Here is a 19,491-nt window from a genome sequence, read left to right as displayed (position 1 = left end):
AATAAGTTCATTTGTCTTTTTTTTTTAAGATTCCACATTTAAGTGATGTCATATGGTATTTTTCTTTCTCTTTCTGACTTACTTTCCTTAGAATGACAATCTCCAGGTCCATCCATGTTGCTGCAAGTGGCGTTTTATTTTTTATGGCTGAGTAGTATTCCATTGTATAAATATACCACAATTTCTTTATCCAGTCATCTCTTGATGGGGGCATTTGGGTTGTTTCCATGTCTTGGCTATTGTATCTGTAGGTGTTTATTGATTGATTTTATTTTATTCCATTTTTCTGGGTTCAAGTAATCTAAAAAAGGTGTACACTGACCATTGAGTCTGTAAGTTTACAAAGTTCTTCCCAAGTTAATGATAGTTTTCTTTAAAATCCTTCTTAAATTGTTTTAATATTGTTCCTATGTAATAGTTAATCATGTAAAAGATACTTGCTAAAAATTGTGTTCTGTACCCATTTTGTCTATGGATTACATCTTAGAATCCTCTACCTGTGATGAGTTCTAGAAATGAAGTAAGATACCTGCCCCTCATGCTTCAGGGGAAAAGGTTGTGCTCTTTAAGAAAAAATAGATAATTAGTAATGAGGAACCTATAGCCACCTGTGTAGCTAATAAGGAAATACTAGACAATATTTTAAAAAGGGTTTATAAGTCAAAATACTAATAACAAAAGTGAAGAAGAAAGATAGCTTTTCTGAAGTGTGAAAGAAGCATCTGGTAGACTTTTCCAGTCTTAGATTTATAGTTACTTGCACTAAAAGTGTCTTATTATACTTCCCAAAGGGTTATATTTAACTCTTTTTAAAAAAATATTAGGAAGGGAGCACAAATCAAGAGCAGCCTGACCAGAATTTTTTCAGGAAGCTGGCATTTTGTATAACTAGCTCAGTACTCATTCATTCAGAGTGATCAGAAATTATATCCTGTGATACTTACCTGTAACTTGCTTGTTTTGTGATGCCTACAAAGGTAAGAGTTTATTTCCCAGGTTAACCTTTTGCTAAGGTAGAACTTCTGACGAACTGTTAGCCCTAGGTAATGCCTAATCTCACAATATCTCAGGCTGGCTTGTTTCAGCCCACTTTATCAGAGTCATAAATCCCACCGCCCTTCACAGACCCTAAACTACTTACCTCACCTACAACCAATCAGAGACTTGTGTACAAGCTGGTCAGGCACCTTGTGATCCTGTCTTGTAACAAAAGATCCTAACAACTAACCCTCAGTGCTCACACAGGAACCTCTCATCTGTGTGGCTCACTGTTGTCTGTAGCAGTATATCCCTAATAAACTCCTTTACTATTCTCCTAAATAAACAAATACGGTAAGTAAGTAAGTAAGTAGAGCTTCCTAAGCTGTGTGCCATGAATAGGTTAAAGTGGCTGGAGCCCCCCAGGCTGGTTGCCTCTTAACAACTAGGCTTCTCTTTCCTTGTTGCCTTGTAATTGTTATTTTTCTAAGTATGCCTAAAGAAAAAGTGGAAAAGTACTGCTTTATGTAGTTGGCTTTCATACTTTATTGATAATTGAGGAGAAATAGAAAAAAGCACCAGGCTTTGGTGTTATAGACCAAGATAAAGAAAGTACTATATTTTCGGCACTTGAGGGATGGATGGAATGGTCTTTGACAAGGATAGATTCTCAGAACGCTCTTCTTGATCTGTATGTATGGAGCCTACTCCATTTCCTTCTAAATCATCATGTCCTTGATTTCTTTAATTCTTTAATGCAAGTTAGTGTTATCTTGAATCACATTTTTTAATGCTAACTAGATTTAACTGTTAATTTGTGTAGATAATCTTCATTATAGAGCTTCACATTCCCCATGATAGAAACTTTCTCTTTTGCATTCATTTTTCTATAGTGTCTCTTCTCTATTAGTATGGCATTTCTATTTTGGAGGCAAACATTTTATCAAAGTGTTTACCATATGTCTAATTTAAATTATTTGACCATTTTTCGCTGAATTGTATGTGATAGGAAAATCTAAAACACTGAATTATAATATACCTTTAGAGTCTTTGTACCTGAATAAATTTTCAATAATGATTTTAAAGTTTTGCTAAAATACTTTTTTACTAAATAAACAGTTTTAATTACCAAGGGATCTAAATTAGCCATTCTCAAGCTTTTGTAATAGACAAGAAAATACTGAAAATTTGTTACTTAATGTTAAATTGTGCTTTTTAAAGCATATTGTGTGCTAAGAGAGGACAAAAATGGAGTAGGCTACATAGAAAGATACAGTAAGACTTACAGCATCTGGATTACTTAAGATGTTTTGTGAAAACAAGAAAAAGGTGCTGTGCAATGTCAAAGCAAAGTTCTAAGATAGTTATGTATATAAAGTGGAGTGACAACAGTCACAATTGACATAGAAAAAGGAAAAAATACATAGATGTCAAGCTTAGGAAGTTGCCAGAGATTAAAGAATTTTTTTTGATCAATAAGTAATTAGGTTGTAGATAAAAAGTGGTTTATAAAAATTAAAATGCTTATTAGATAATAGTTCTGTTTAAAAAGATGTATTTTTTAAGTGGGGTTTCTTTATAGTTATTAGCGCCTAAAGCAAAATTAGAGTACTTGTTTTTTAGGAAGAAAATAAAGAGGTTATAACATAGTAGCTTTATTACAAATCAGACTCGCCCTCCTTTCCACCATGGGAAACCTTAAAAGACCAGAGAAGCATCTTTCTGCCTTAGTTTGAACTTTATGAAAGTACAGAACAACAATTTTCTTCTTAGCTTTTCCTACTGTGCCTCTGTGAATTACTCTATTGTGAAATCTCAGTCCTATAGAACTCTTCTGCTAAAAACCAGTTGCATTAACTAGCTTTCCCTCTGTCTCTTTAAAGATACTGATTTTTCTATTCACCCTGATGTCACAGAGTTAGGGAAATACGTGGGAGTAGAGGTAGTGTCAGCATTTTTTCTTGTTCCTTATTCTCTTTACAGAGTATTACTCTATAACCCACATACATAAATCCTTTTATTCATACTCTGTAGCATTCAGATCACCATCCTTTAGCTTTTATTTTCATCTACTGACCTTAGTAATTCCTTCCCAGAGCCAACTTTTCCACATCTGAGCTTCATTATCATTCTTGGCTACTTTTCTTTGCACGGTCTGACCTTCTGGTCTTCATTTCAGCAGGCTACTTTCCTGGATCTGGTTGTTACCAGAACTTTAACGTTTGAGGAGTTTTACAATTTCCTGTCATTTCTATTTTATTTCTCATCCCTTGCTCTGTAGTTTTATGCTTATTCTATTATTTGTGCCTCACATTTCACTAGATTCCTTCTGGATTCAGTATCTTTTATTATTTTCTTTTTTAATCCAATCTAAAATTTCCTTGTCAATCATTTAAACCACTCTCATTCGTATTTCAGTAGGCAATATGTTGCTGAGATTTTCTCTTACCTTAACGCTAAAGGAACTTCATTGAATCCTACATTATTTAAGGGAAGAAAAAAGGCAAGTCTTTCATGCAACAAATATTTATTGAGCAGCTACTGTGTGCTAGTCACTGTTCTGGGCACTGGGATATATAAATGAACAAAAACAGAAATCTCTGTTCTTAAGAGAATATACATTCTGGCGAGGGACAAAGAAATATTACAGTAGATAAATAAGTAGGACGAATATTATGCTAGACAGCCCTAAGTGCTAGGTGGAAGAGGAGTATAGGGAGTTTTTTTGTGGGGAAGTTGGTTAAAGTTTTAGATATACTAACCAAGGAAGGCCTTACTGAGAAGGTCTAGGTAACATTTGAATAAAGATTTCTATTATGAACAAGGCTTTATATTTTAGTTTATATGTTCAGATTTTCACATCTTGAGTATTCTTAAAGTAGGATAAATTTATATTCTTGGTCAAATTATTATGCTACACTATATAAGATCTTGGACTTTTCACAGGTTTGTTGAGTAGTATCAAAGTATGCATCGGTAATGGTCGTAAACCTTGGTATTAGTGATTCCTCCATTTATTGAATCATGTCTTCTTTATTCTTGATTCTGTTTCAGCCTTTTAATCTCTACCCCTCTCCAGTCTTGCCTGTATTATTGCAGATAAGCCTTCTAATATTTTTTCAAGGCCCAGTTTTACCTAACTCTTTAGCTTTTATATTGCTTACCATACTGAATTTTCTCAACTTGAATCAGTTTTCCTTTGGTAGTTGCCAAAAATTCCTAGAGACAGTTTCATCTCAATTTCAACACGAATCTGTCAGATTGTATAATCTGACCCTTACTTCCTTGATTCTATCTGCTTGTTTCCCAAAGGCAGCACTTTCAAGATGTTGCTTTCTTGAGTTACTTATGGTTCACTAAAAGCATGCATTGAACTTAGGGAAATGCTGTCCCCTCTTTTACATTAACTAAATAACTGTAAAGATAGCAAATTACAATTTCACGTGGAGTAGAAAATGTGGGCTTGCAGCTTGCTAGTCTTGAGGAAATAATAATGACAGAAACAATTTCCCTTTTATTGTCTCAGGTAAATCAGATGGACAAATGGGAAAATTGAGTTAGAGGAAGCACCTTGGCAAACAAGTTTTGCTGTGAAGAATTGGAATCAAAAGAAATGCTAATGATAATTCATTCATCTAGAGTAACCTGTTCATTTTAGGGTCAATCCATTGAAAAGATAATAAATGGTAATATTAATTACCTTTCTGTATAACCATTAATTTTGTGACTTTCTCCAGGCAGTTGTTTTATAATAGTTCATTCTTTAATGTTACAAATATTCTTTGAAGAGAAAAAGATCTGCCTGTTAGCATTTCTGTTCTCTTTCTTTTGGAGCAAAAGATAGCTGTGTGTGTGTTAGCTATTTCCTGAAAAGTAAGATTTAAAATGTGTCCCATGTTACCTTCCTGGTAATTTTATTTCCTTTTTTTATTTCCTCTTTTCAGAAAACATGAGCTTAACACTTATTCACCACTCTCTGTACTGACTATATTATACTTCCTCTTTATTATTTAGTTGTTTTAAACTAACATCTTTCCATTTTTTAGTTATTGATTTATACTGCTTCATCTGGTCTGTCAGGTTCATCAGGATTATCTTAGCTTCATCTTTCTCTTGTATACCTGATTGTGATATATTTCACATCCTTTCCATTACAGTGCCACTGCCATTAAACTATTGTGATGTCTAGTAGCCTCCCTAATAAAGTCAAAAATCTTCGATCTCAAATTTTTTACCTTAATAGCTTTCTAAATATTTCCTTACTACCTTCCCTCTATTAACATCTAAATTATAATCTAAATGTAGCATGCTTTTAATTGATTGGTTGATAGATATTCTTTTAATTAATCAACAAATGTTTGAGTGCCTTCTGTGACTAGGCTTCTTTTTTCTTCTTCTTTTTTTAAAGCTTAAGGTGTCTCCTATAATAATATGATTTAGATTTGTTTTATCAAGTCTGCTTGGGCTACCATAACAAAATACAATAGACTGGCTGGTTTAAACAGTGGAAATTTATTTTTTCACAGTTCTGGAAACTTGGAAGTTCAAGATAGAGGTGCTGACTTTTCTCTGGGATAAAAAGCACAGGGTTGCTGGGTTGTATGATAGTTTTATGCTGAGTGTTAAATTTCCACCAGCAGTGTATGAACAGTCCAGTATCTTTCTAGGCATTTTTGCTCACTTTTTGTGTAGTCACTATTTTTTATTTTAGTCATGCTGATAGGTGTGTAGTGGTAGCTCATTGTAGTTTTAATATACATTTCTCTAATGGCTAATGTAGAGTATCCTTTTATGTGTTTATTTGTGTCTTCTTTGGTGAAATATCTGTGTCCTTTTCCTATTTTCTAATTGGATTGTTTGGTTTTTTGCTGTTGAGTTTTTAAAGTGGTTTTTTTTTGTTTGTTTGTTTTTTTAATTCTAGATACTAGTCATTTGTCAGGATATATGGTTTGCAAGTATTTTCTCCCAGTCTATAGCTTGTCTTTTTAATCGTCATGGAGTATTTTATAGAGCAAAGTTTTAATTTCTAATGAAGTTCAGTTTATCCAGTTTTTCCTTTCATGGATCATGTTTTTCATAGCAAGTTCAAGAATGCTTCCCCTCACCCTGAGATTTTATCCTATTTTTTTTTAAGTTCTTTAGTTTTATATTTTATATTTAAATCTGTGGCCCATTTTGAATAATTTTTATATAGGGAATGACACTTAGGTCAAGGTTCATTTCTTTTGCCTATAAATGTCCAGTTTTTTCCGGAACTACTTGTTGAAAGATTGGCCTTACATTAAATTACTTTTGTACTCTTGTTAAAAATCAGTTGAGCATTTTTGTGTAGGTTCTCCATTTTGTTCCATTGCTCTATTTGTCCCTTCAGAGGTAGCGCACACTGTTTTGCTATAGCTATATTGTAAGCCCTATTATTAGGTAAAGTGATTTCTCCCATTTATTCTTTTTCAGTATTATTTTAGCTATTCTAGGGTCTTCCATATAAATTTTACAATGATCTTGTCTATGTCTACAAAAATCCTTACTAGGTTTTGATAGAAATTTTATTAAACCTGTTGGTCAATTTGGGGGAGAATTGACATCTTTACTGTATTGAATCTTACAGTCCACGAATGTGATATGTCTACAATTAGGTCTTGTTTGAATTCTTTCATTAGCATTTTGTAATTTTTAACATGTAGATCTTAAAGATATGTTTTGTTAAGTGTATACCTAAGTATTTCATTTTTCTTGGAGCAATTGTAGATACTATTATGTTTATAATTTTGGTTAGTATGTGCTCATTGTATATGTATAGAAATTAGATTAATTTTTGTGTGTTGATCTTGTATCCTATTACCTTTCTGAACTATGAGGTTTTGTGGTAGCGTCTTTGGGGTTTTTTAATGTAGGCAGTCATGTCATCTACCAATATGAACAGCTTTATTTCTTTTCAACCTGTATGCCTTTTATTTCTTTTAATGTTGACCCAACTTGTATACTCAAATAAATCCCACTTGGTCATGTGTATAATCTTTTTATATATTGTTGGGTTTGATTTACTGCTATTTTTGATAAGTTTTGTGTTTAAGTTTGTGAAAGATGGTGTTTTGTAGTTTTCTTTTTTGGAACAGTCTTTGTCTGGTGTTGGTATCAAGGTAATGGTGGCCTCGCAAAATGAATTGGGTAATGTTCCCTCTTCTGTTTTCTGAAAGAGATTGTGTAAAACTGATGTTAGTTCCTCTTAAAATATTTGGTGGAATTCTCCAGTGAAACCGTCTCAGAAGGAAAAGATCTCCCTTGAGAGCTTCTAAATTACAAATTCAATTTCTTTAATGGTTATAGGACTACTCGAGTTATCTATTTTATCTTGGTTGAGTTTTGATAATTTGTGTCTTTCAAAGAATTGATCCACTTCTTCCGAGCTGTCTAATTTGAGTGTAAAGTTTTTCCTAGTATCTAAAGTACTCTTTTATAGGCTACTGGATCTTTAGTAATATTACCTGTTTCATTCCTAAAATTGGTGATTTGTGTATTCATTTTTAAGTTGTCAATCTTACTAGAGATTTATCAGTTTTATTTTTTTAAACCGGTCTTTTGTTTTACTGATTTTTTCCCCCGTCTATTTTCAGTTTCATTGATTTCTGTTCTTTGGTATTTTACTTCCTTCTGTTTGCTTTGAGTTTATTTTGCTCTGCTTTTTCTAGTGTCTTGAGGTAGGAATTCAGTTGTTGATTTGAGACCTTTCCTTGTTTCAACATCCATAACCTTTTGAAGAACTTTATTTCGCTGTAATATAAAAATTCAAGTTTATAAACTAACCTTATTTATTAAAATATTCAAATCTTATATATCCTTTTTCATGTTTGCTTCAACTGAAAGGCTGAAGATTTCCAACTGTCACTATGTTTTTGGATATTCTTTTCCCAAGAACAGGGATATTTTCTTACATAATCACAGTGTAATTGTCCTATTTAGGAAATTTAACAGAAATATAATATTGTAATCTACAGTCCATATTCCAGTTTAGTTCTAATAGTAGTCTTACAACATTTTTGTTCTCTCAGTAGCATGTAGCATTTAGATTGTCATGTCTTTATTCTCCTTTTATCTGGAGCTGTTTCTCAGTCTTTCTTTCATGACACAGATATATTTCTAAAATACTGGCTCCTTCCCTTCATTTTGTGGGAGCTGACTGTTATTATTCAAGAAGAAACTGCCATTGTTCCTTCTGTTACTTTTTAAATTTTTTCTAAAATCCTGTTCAGCTCAGAACCCAGCTTTAAACACAAATTTTTATTAGTAGATAATTAGTAAAAATGTGTTATTAGATGACAATATAGTTTCATATTTCATAGAATGACTTGGTGTCCTTTATAAAGGATACTAGTTTTTTTATCATCCAGAAAACTTAAGTTCATAATACGTGGCAACTCTTTGAGATACTAATTATTGATTTTGGTTATTAAGTAAATTAATTTGAATTTGGAATTTTTATTTCAAAAATGAAATGTTTTTTCCTTAGATTCTCAAAGATATTTCAGAAAGTTACTAAAATAATTTTTATGTCTAGTTACCAACTACACTACATCGGAGATAATACTTTTTGTAAACATGTAATTATCTACTTGTAGCATCTGTAATAAAGTACATAGTAGTTGGAAAGTACATATTTAATTTTACTCTGCTCTCTAAAATTATTAGTTGTTACTAGAGAAACAGAAATGTACTTATGCCCATTTTTGGCTTGGTCTATTTTAAATACTGCTGGCAAACAGTCCAGTAATTTGCTCTATATTTCCCAAAATAACTTGGAATATATCTTCAGAAGTTAGAGTTTATTTAGTGACCTTGGCATTTCCACCCCCTCTTTTTTCTCTATAAAATACCCTAGAATTTCTTTCAGAAGGAAGAACGTTGGAGTTTGTTTTCACTGCCTTTAGAATCAATTAACTTAAGCTTCTCAGAATCTTTCACAAGCTCTTTGAGATCCTGAGTACCTTTATTGATCATTCAAACTCCTCTCCTTCCCTTACTCAAAAAAGTAAATAATGACCTCCCAGCCTTTCGTAGCAGCTGTTCTGTTATGGGCTAGTGGCATCACCTTGTGACCAACATCACCATTGCTCCTAATATTTATTGAAGATCTACTGTGTGTCAGGCACTGTTTGAGTACTCTGTATGTGTTACCTCATTTAATTCTCAAAAGTCAGATGGATGATTAGGGGTGGAGATTGGATAGGACCCATCTAGGTCAAAGCTGCAAAGCCCACAAGCTTAATTAATTACTATACCAAAATTCCTCTCAAACTTTACTAACATTTTTCTTCTTGGGAAGCATATGGGTGCTGTTTTTGCTCCTTCTGTTAGTTATACCTAGCCATTTTATTTTGGAGGTTTTTCACTTATGTGAAGAATATCCATTCTTATTAACCACTTTTCTTCCTTTCCTTTCTCTTTTAACTCTTAGCCTGGTACTATAGGGAAGCCACTTCCTCTCCACTGTCTCCCTTCACCCATATCAGATTTTAATATATTTATGCTAACAGTAGTTTTGCTTTTCTTAAATTCAGAATTTACTGGTTTATCTGTTTATTTTTTTCATAATATGAAAGACTTAAAACCTTAAGATCTTATAATAGTTCATGGTTCCAGAAGTGTATATCCAGCTAGAAAAAACTTGTATGTCTTAACCAACTTAGATCTATTTCGACCTATATTAGAATACTAAGCTGTTCTAACAAATATCCGTACATTCCTTCATTATAGTCCCCTTTCTGAGGCTGGTTCCAGCCAGTCTATTACAGCAATTATATTCTCCTCAAACCTAGTCACGTCTATTGATAATGAAATTTTTTTTAATGCAGTCAGTATAAAAACATTTAAGTGATTTTGAATTTGTGTTGCTTTCTCTAGTTAAAATTTTTTATTATACTTTTTTATAGTTTATAATAAATAATGATTTATTTCTAATCACAGTACACTAATAGAGGATCAAAAATTCAAAAAATTAAGGTAATGATTCTAAAACATGACTCTTTAATTTGTTCTTCTTTGTTAACTAGCCACATTCTTAATGGATCTGTTAGGGGTTATTGATGTCAAGTTATTCCGGCAACATACTCTTTTTGTAGTTATTCTTGTTGAGTCACTCTTATGTTTAATATTCACTTTACAGTTGTTCTTTGCACTCAATATCTTTTATGCTTGTTAATTTAATATAATCTGTCTTCTTTTGGGTAGAAATAAGGGCAGGGCCACTGATACACTTTCAAATTTATCTTACTGTCTTACTTATAAATGTCCTTCATGGTTACTGTGGCGGTCTGATGAAATTCACATACTTTCAGAACTCCTTAACTCCAGAAAGATATTATTCAACTAATAATTAGAATTAGTTAGAGGTGTGTTTTAAGTTTAACAACTGTATACAGGATATTTTTAAGATTATATTTTTAATGCCTTCTGGCAATTTCTTTTGGGATAGTCTTAACAGAACTTAAAATTATTCATTTTATTTTGTACTAGATCTTCCCTTAGAAAGAAGCTCTAGAAGTGAATGCAGTTTATATATTCTGGGAGAGTTGTAACTACTTCAGACTTGTAGAACATCTGTTAGTTTACTGTATTAGTAGTTAATAGATATAACTTCCTGTTGGCTAGAAATAATTTATCTGGTTACCTTATTTTTCCTACAGCATAAATAATTAACCTGGTAATGTTGGATTGGTTAATTGTAATCTCTCAGCGAAAATATAATTGCCATTTTCTAGTTTCTTTGCCGACTACTGCATTCATGAATATGGTAAACATTGAACTCTTCTTCCTGTATGCCTATTATTATTAATATTACTGTGATCTTAAGATACAGAATTAACACAGTGAAAACTACAATGAAGTAAAGTCAGAACACATTGTTCTGATGTAGTTAAGGAAGAACAGTGGAAGTGGGAGGCAGCAGAATTCACTAAATTTTAAGAATCCTTCCAGCCCCTAAATTATTTTTGTTTTTCAAGAATACAGATTTAGTCTTGATCACCTGGTGGGTAAAAGCATTTTGAGACATACTGTTACCTACTTTTTTTTTTAGACCTTTTCAATCTTGTTGAGTTTTTTAAAAAAAATTGAGATGGACAGTTATCCCTGTTACTTAATAAAAGTATGATTTATATGGTCCTTAACATGATGAGAGTGTATTTATTTTTTTAATACTACTGAAAGTCAAGCAAAACAACTTTCTAATATATAGTGTGACTTAGATGAGAAATTTTTATACTTCGGATATAGAGGATTTGATAGTTATGTAAATGCTGAGAGATGCAGAATGTTCTAGGAAACATTTTTTAAATTATGTACAAAGATGGTGAGTGGTTCTGTTAATAGATTACCTGTTTTTTCTTTCTCATTACCTGTTCCTAAATTCAGAATAGCTACTACCATAGTAGCCTTTTCCTAAATGTTAGTTATTTTTATAGTACATTAAATATACAATATGAACAGTAAAATATTTTTATTTCCTAATGTTATTTTATAGATAACAGTTAATAATATAAATTGATTTTTACTTCATAATTAGTTGGCATTTTGTTTTTATACCAGTTGTGTGTAACCTCAATATTTATATGACTTTTAGATGAAACACATTCTTGCATAGGTACTTTTGTGAGTCTCAGAGCTAGTTCATTCTTACCATTTCCTCAGTGTATTTTAAAGCTCATTTAAAAAAATTTATTTAACTATGTGTTTTGGGAGCCTCTAAAAATAGATGCCATTTTTAAATAAGTGGTTTAGATGAGTGTAGATCTCACTGAAATTTTATTTATCTAAAAGGTAATAGTTGGAAAACAACTTTGGGAAGTTTAAGAGAAGAGTTAATTCAGCAGTATTTTAATGTATTAAAAATGAACTAAATGGTATTTTCATGTAGTAATGACTACAGGACCAAGCAGTTTTTTATGTTCTTCTCTTTTTTGACAATTACAATTTAGCAATTTTCTAAAATATACATCACTTTCCCACTGTTAATGAATACAGTAAATATGTTGCAGTAATCCATAATACCAACTTTAGCTTCTTTAATTCCAGAAGTTTAATTATGAGTTTTATTATTATTACAGAATGGTTGTGACAAATAGTAAATCCTTAGAAAATGCCACTAGGCAATCAAGACATTATTTTGTTACCTTCTTGGTTACTTGTATCAGAATTAACAGGACTATCAAAGATCATTATATTCAGCAATATGCTGGTAAAGGTTTAACAGTCAGCTTTTGGATGTGGGGATGGGGAGGTATAGGTTTTTAGCATTTACATACTTCTAACATCGCTGTTTTCAATCAATATGACATCACTGCATTTGGAGTTGGGAAGAAGTGATCAGTAGTACATCATTTTTTCTTTTGTTACCTCATAAGAGTTTTATTGGTTTAGGTCTTATTTAGGTCTTTGATCTGTTTTGAGTTAATTTTTGCATATGGTGTTAGGTAAGGTTCCAACTGCATTCTTTTTTGCATGTGGATATCCAGTTTCCCAGAACCTTTTGTTGAAAAAGCTTTCCTTTCTTCCATTGACTGATCTTGGCACTGTTGTCAAATATGTTGAGGTGTTTTCCTTCTAGTCCTTGTTTCTTGGATATTTTTATCATGAAAGAATGTTGAATGTTGTTAAATGCTTTTTCTGCATCAATTGAGATGATCATGTGGATTTTTTTCCCCTTTATTCTGTTCATGTGGGATATTATATTGATCAATTTTCATATGTTTAACCCATCCTTGCATTCTGGGAATAAATCCTGTTAGGTCATAGTGTATATAACCCTTTTAATATGAATTTGGTTTGCAAGTATTTGTTGAGGACTTTTGTATCAATATTCATAAAGTACATTGGTCTAAAGTTTTCTTGTAGTGTCTTTGGCTTTGGTATCAGGGTAATACTGGTCTCATAGAATGAGTTAGGAAATGTTTACTCCTTCAATCTTTGAGAAAGTTTAAAGTATTTATTGGTATTAGTTCTTTAAATATTTGGTATAATTCACCATTGAAACCATCATGTCCAGGATTTTTCCTTAATGAGAGATGCTTGATTACTGGTTCAGTCTCCTTACTAGTTATCTATTCAGATTTTCTGTTTATTTCTAACTTTGTCTTGGTCTGTTTTATGTTTCTAGTCATTTGTCCTTTAAATCTAGATTATCCAATTTGTTGATGTACATTGTTTATAGTACTCTTTTATAATCCTTTTTATTTCTGTTGTATTTGATGGTAATGTCTCCACTTGTATTTCTTTAATCTTTCTAATTTGTGTCTTCTCTGTTTTTTTCCTTAGTCCACCTAGCTAACGTTTGTCCTTTTAAAAAAATCTTTTTGAAGAACCAACTTTTGTATTCATCGATTGTTTTTTTCTGTTTTTCTGTTCTCTATTTTGTTTATCTTTGCTCTCATCTTTATTATTTCCTTCCTTTTAGGTTTGGATTTAGTTCTTTTCTAGTTTCTTAAACTGTAGAGTTATGTTGTTAATTTAAGATCTTTTTTTTAATGCAAGTATTTATATACCTATACATTTTTCCCTTAGCACTGCTCTTACTGTGTCCTATAAGTTTTGGTATATTGTGTTGTTGTTTTCATCCTCTTAAGTATTTTGTAATTTCCCGTATGATTTCTTCTTTGATCAATTGGTTGTTTAATTCCTCAAAGTTTTTGAGTTATCCAGTTTTTCTTTTGTTACTGATTTTTAACTTCATCTTATTGTGGTCAGAGAAGATCCTTTGTATGATATCAATATTTTTTAATATATTGAGATTAATTTGTGGCCTAACAGGGTCTGTCTTAAAAATTGTCCCATGGGCATGTCAGAAGAATGTGTATTATATTGTTGAGTAGAGTGCCTTGTATATGTCTGTTCAGTCTAGTTCATTTATTGTGTTAAGTTCTTCATTTTATTTCTGCCTGGTTCTTCTGTTGATTATTGTGAGCGAGGTATTGAAGTCTCCAGCTATTACTGTAGAACTGCCTGTTTCTCCCTTCAGTTGTGTTGATTTTTGTTTTATATATTTTAATGGTCTGTTTTTAATGGTGCATAGATGTTTGTTGTTATAACTTTTGCCCTATCGAACCATTCATTTATTAATATATAATATCTTTCTTGTAATGTCTGTTTTTATTTAAAGTCTATTTTGTCTGATATTAGTATAGCCACCCCTGCTCTCTTGGTTGTTCTTTGCATAGAATGTCTTTTTTCTTCTTTTGATTTTCAACCTAATTGTGTCTTTGGATGTGCATTTATCTGTTCTTCCAGTCTCTACCATTTGATTGGACCATTATATCCATTTACATTTAAAGTAATTACTGATAAGGAGGGACTTCTGAAATTTTGCTATCTACTCATGTCCCTGATAGCTTTTTGTCTCTCATTTCCTGCATTCCTGTCTTTTGTGTTTAGTTGATTGTAACAAAATGTTTAAATTCCTTTCCTATTTCCTTGTGTTTATAGTCTATAGCTATTTTCTTTGTAGTTACAGTGGAGATTACATTTAACATCCTAAAGTTTTAACACTCTAATTGAAATTTATACCAGCCTAATAACATACAAAAAGTCTGCTCCTTTACAGCTTTGTCTCCACCCCGTTCAGTTTTTGATGTTACAAAATAGCATCTTTATACATTGTTTGCTCAGAAACATAAATTAATACTTTTGTTAAATGTTTTAGTCTTTCAAATTTTGTAGAAAATAATATTTGGAGTTACAAACCAAGGTTATAGCAATGATTAATTTTTATGCTGGTAATTGGTTTTTTTCTTTAAATGTATTAGTCTCAAATTTTATTGAAAACAAAAAGTACAATTTCAAACCAAAATTAAAATAATGCTGCTTTTATAATTGCCTATTTATTTCCTTTATTTCTTCATATGGCTTCAAGTTACTTTCTAGTGTCATTTTATTTCACCTTACAGGTTTCCCTTGTGTTTTTTTTTTTTTTTTTTTTTTTTTTTGCAGGGCGGATCTAGTTGTAACCAACTCCTGCAGCTTTTGTTTATCTGGAAATGTCTTAATTTCTTTCTCACTTTTGAAGTATGGTTTTGCCAGATAGAAGATTCTTGGTTGACAGTTTTTTCTTTTAACACTTGAATATGTCTGCCCATTAACTTCTGATCTTCAGTGTTTCTGAAGAGAAATCTGCTGGTGTTCTTATTTAGGATCCCTTATATGTGACAATAGACTTCTCTCTAGCTGCTTTCAAGAGTCTCTCTGTGTTTCTGTGTAGCTCTTACTGAGTTTATCTTATTCAGAATTTCTTGAGCATCTTGGATCTTTATATGCTTATCTTTCATGAAATTTGGGAAATGTTCAACCATTGTTTCTTCAAATATTCTCTATCCTTTCTCTCTCTTCTGCAGCTCCCACGACGTGTATGTTGGTCCTCTTGATGATGCCTCATAGGTCCCTTAGACTCTGTTTGCTTTTCTTCAGTCTTTTTTCTTTTATCTCTTCAGACTCTAATTTCTTTTGTCCTACTTTCAAGTTCATCTGTTCTTTTTTGTGCCTGCTCAAATCTGCTTTTGATTCCCTCTAGTGAATTTTTCATTTTAGTTGTTTACTTTTCAGCTCCAGAATTTCATTTTTAGTTTCTTCTTCAGTTTTCTCTTTATTGATATTTCCATTTTGTTCATACTTCTTTTTTCTTTCTTACTTTTTCTGTATCTTCATTTCTTTGAACATTTTTACATCATTTTTTTAAGCCTTTGTCTAATAGATGTGCTATCAGGTCTTTTTCAGATTTTCTGTTGTTTTGTTTGTTTTGTTTTTCTTCTCGGTAGATTGTACTCTGCTATTTCTTTGACTGCTTTGGGATTGTTTGTTTTGAGTAAAAGTTGATTTACTCAGAGAAATATACTCCATAGACCGAGTGTAGATCATCTCAGAAAGCCAGAGAGAGTGCCTGGGACTTTTTGTTGAATACTGAACACTTAAATTATAATATGGTAACTTTGGAAATCAGATTGTCCCCTTTCCCTCGAGTTACCTACTTTTTGTTACTATTTTTGTTTTTTGAATTGTTACAGGTTGTCTCTGTGCCAAGGATCAGCTTGAAGTGTAAATTTAAGGTCTTCTCGTCTTTTCTGAGCCTTTCCTTGGTATACATAGTCAATTTATAATTTTCCCTGTTTATGTAGTTGTTTTTGAATGTTCTGGTCTTCAGTGTCTGGCTCTGAAAATGGCAAAAAGTGATAAATGACAGATAATGGGAACTGGCTCTTTAAATGCCTTGGAAGTCATTTTATTCTGATGAGGAGGAACTTGCAACAGTGAGGGAAAATACAACAGTGGAGGTCAAATGGCTGCCCTCCTCTTTGTCTGAACCTCAGTGATCAGAAGCAACAGTCAGTGATCAGAGCACAGATTGCTGATATTTGGAGGACAATTTTCTTTTTACCCACCTTGGCTCCTGTAATTTGTGTGCAAGTGTGCCAGGAGCATGTGCACAGCTCCCTGCGCTATGGCTGGGAGTGGGGGATGAGGACAGTGCTGCTACTGTGCTAATAGCTGAAATTAACCAAAATTAACTGCAGTTTACTGTCTGTGGTTTCCCCTCGAAGTTACAAGCCTTCATCAGACTCTAGAGTTCCAACATAATCACATCAGACAGCTTCTGCCAGTGCAGTTTTGTCTAGGTAGAGAGACAGATTCGTGGTGCTTCTTACTCTGCTGTCTTCCCAGAATCTTCTTTAAGCCCATCTTAATTTCGTATTGTGTGACTTTGTGAAGTATTAAGTAGCAAGACTCTGTATTCCTAGAGGGAAGGAAATTCTTTTATTAAAATATAACAGCTCTTTACTCACCTAACTTTGTATTAAAGAGCTATATTTGATGCATTTGATACATGTATAGTAACTTTTGGCATTTAACTTTTGGCAGGTGGTTTTGGAATGTATGCTTAAAAAAGACCTCATTTACAATAAGGTCACTCCAACATTTCACCACTGGAAGATTGATGACAAGAAATTTGGCCTTACTTTCCAAAGTCCTGCTGATGCTAGGGCTTTCGATAGAGGCATTCGGAGAGCTATAGAGGATATTTCTCAAGGTAGGTTTTTTTGATTATTTTCTTAACTTGTTTATCGGTTATATAGAGTAGAAGTGACTTAAAGCACGTCAGCTTTTGTAATACGAGATTACACTTTGAAAAAGCTGACAAGGTGAAGATAAAATAATGGGTTCCTTAGTCTATTTTATACTTGTCACATCACAGTTTGTACCAATTACAAGTATTACCTTGAAGGGCCCAACAGCAGCAGCAGCTTTCAGATAATTCACATGTTTTCAAATAAGAGCTTGAAGAAGAGGGAAGCAGTCAGATACAACTTTCAAAATCCTGTGTGTGTGTATGTTATTCATATCCTTGTTTTGATAATGATAAAGAGAAAATTTCTAATCAAATGGATATAGACTCCAGTAATTCTTAACTCTTTACCTGATTTCATTATTAAGGATTGGCAAAGACCACATCCCTATTCATCCCTCTGTATATCTTACCAACCTATTATATCATTAACTCTAAAGCTTACTATGTTTTAAAGGGAGGAAGAATGTAATTACATGTAAGACTGGCTTCTGCTTAATTAAACAAAAAGAAATCAGTTAAAACCCATTTCTTCCCCTAAAAGAAATCATAACTAAGATTTGATTTATTTTTCTAATTAAAAAGGAAATTTTTCTGTTAATAGAAATAACCTTATATAAAGTAACTGAATCAAAATGTGTTAGCAGTGTGGCTTATATATTTTGAAGATGGCATTTTAACAGGAAAATTAAAAGAAATGAACTAAAGAGATAAACCACAGGCAAAAAACATAGAAAGACTCAGTACAAATATGTTTTGATAGTGTGTGAAGCTGTAATTAAATAATTTATTTAGCTACTTTAAAAAACTAGAATTTGGTAAACAATCTGCTTTCTGATTCAGAATAAAATTCCAAGCAATGATAGCAGTCATGTTTCCTTTAGTACAAGAACCCATAAATTCTCCCTATTTTCAGTATTCTCATTGTTGGCTGCACATTTGAATCACCTGGGAGGCTTTTGAAAACTAGAAGAACTGGTCTCCACTCCAGACCACTTCACTCATACTATCTGGGGAATGGAGCTGAGGCATTCCTTTTTATTTATTTGTTTTTCCTTAAGTTCTTGTGCATTTCAGATGTGATGACAAATTGTCAAATGATTATATCATGAATTGGGGGAGGGGGGAAGATGAATAGTGATCCTCAGATTCTCCAGTAGTAGTTGTGGTTCTCAAATCACTGCAAGACACTTAAAAATAAAAAAATATGTGATGCCCAATGCCTCACCCCACAGAGATTCTGACATTATTGGTTTGAGACTGTACTCTGGCATCAGTATTTTTTTTTAAGTTCCCAAGTTAATTCTGATATTTAGCTACTGTTGAACCAGTGCTTTAGAAAGAAAATCATAATCCGTGGCTGCTGGAATTTTTAAAGTTTTGAATTACTTTTATGCCCCTACTCATACTCTCATAAGAGCATACTTTTTTTTTCACTTGGATGAAATAGATTGGGTTTAACCTTTTAAAAAACAGTTAATAAGGGGAAGCTTACAAATTCCTAGCCAGGTAGAAAAGAATTCAGCCTGTCTTGTTGTCTTTGAACATTTTTTGAAACATACTGGTTAGCATTATTATCAGCCACTGTGTAGATTTTCAACAATCACATTACATTTTTCTTACTTAAGAGTTCCATGACAGTAAGAATAAACTATGCAGCCCTTGCCATAGGGCAGCTTTCTCTTCATCTCCGTACTAGCTATGTCTCTCAAGGGTAGCATCAACTCAGAATACTTGCTAGGATAAATCCTTCCTTACAAATTTATCAGAACTAAAGGCACTCTTGAACACCATGAAAACTTATACAGAGACATTGGTATGCAAAGGTCAGTAGCAATAATTGACTGTCAATAGTGGATTAAGGCTCATTTGTTTTCTTTCTTACTAAAGCAGCTAAAATCCTTTTTGGGGTACTAAATACTATTTCTTGGGTCATAGTATTTAGAAAATTGGAATAAATCATGTGTGCATTATCTGAACACCAGAGGAATGTGGTGCATATACTTCCCTAGCAGTTTGACTATTTCAAAGAAATCAGGGACAGGGCTTGCTCGAGATAGCAAAATTTCACGGAAGGTATGTCTTTAGTAAGTAACTGGAAATGTACCTGTAGAAGAGAAAGACAATCATTTTTTTCTCTGTTCTTCTAACAGAGGCGCACATATGAGTGGCCAACTGCTGGTTGCCAAGCAGTCCAGAATGGTCTCTGATCAGTTTTCTATAGTATCACAGTGATATTATCAATTAGACGATAATACTAAAATCTAAAAATTGTATGCTTAATTAACTTCTACCTGTTTTCTTAGGATGCCCAGCATTTAAAAATGAAGCTGAAGGTGCAGAAGACAACTTACAAGTAAGTAATTTGGTTTAAAAGGAATTTCTAAACATAAAGGATATGAAGGAAATCACCA

General features: G+C 32.5%; 1 protein-coding gene across 1 annotated transcript in view; it reads left to right on the top strand.

Annotated features, from left to right (window-relative positions):
- The window catches only part of SPRED1 (sprouty related EVH1 domain containing 1), a 101,742-nt gene that overhangs the window by 51,902 nt on the left and 30,349 nt on the right, over positions 1 to 19,491 (top strand). Inside the window, exons 3-4 of the mRNA XM_006201629.4 lie at positions 16,873 to 17,041; positions 19,384 to 19,433. Of these exons, the coding sequence (XP_006201691.1) occupies positions 16,873 to 17,041; positions 19,384 to 19,433 (219 nt within the window). The remainder of the gene's footprint in view (positions 1 to 16,872; positions 17,042 to 19,383; positions 19,434 to 19,491) is intronic.

This window comes from Vicugna pacos, chromosome 6 (genome assembly GCF_048564905.1).
Source record: "Vicugna pacos chromosome 6, VicPac4, whole genome shotgun sequence".
Lineage (NCBI taxonomy): Eukaryota > Metazoa > Chordata > Mammalia > Artiodactyla > Camelidae > Vicugna > Vicugna pacos.
The sequence above is the reverse complement of the archived record's forward strand: the minus strand, read 5'-3'. Positions and strand labels throughout refer to the sequence as shown.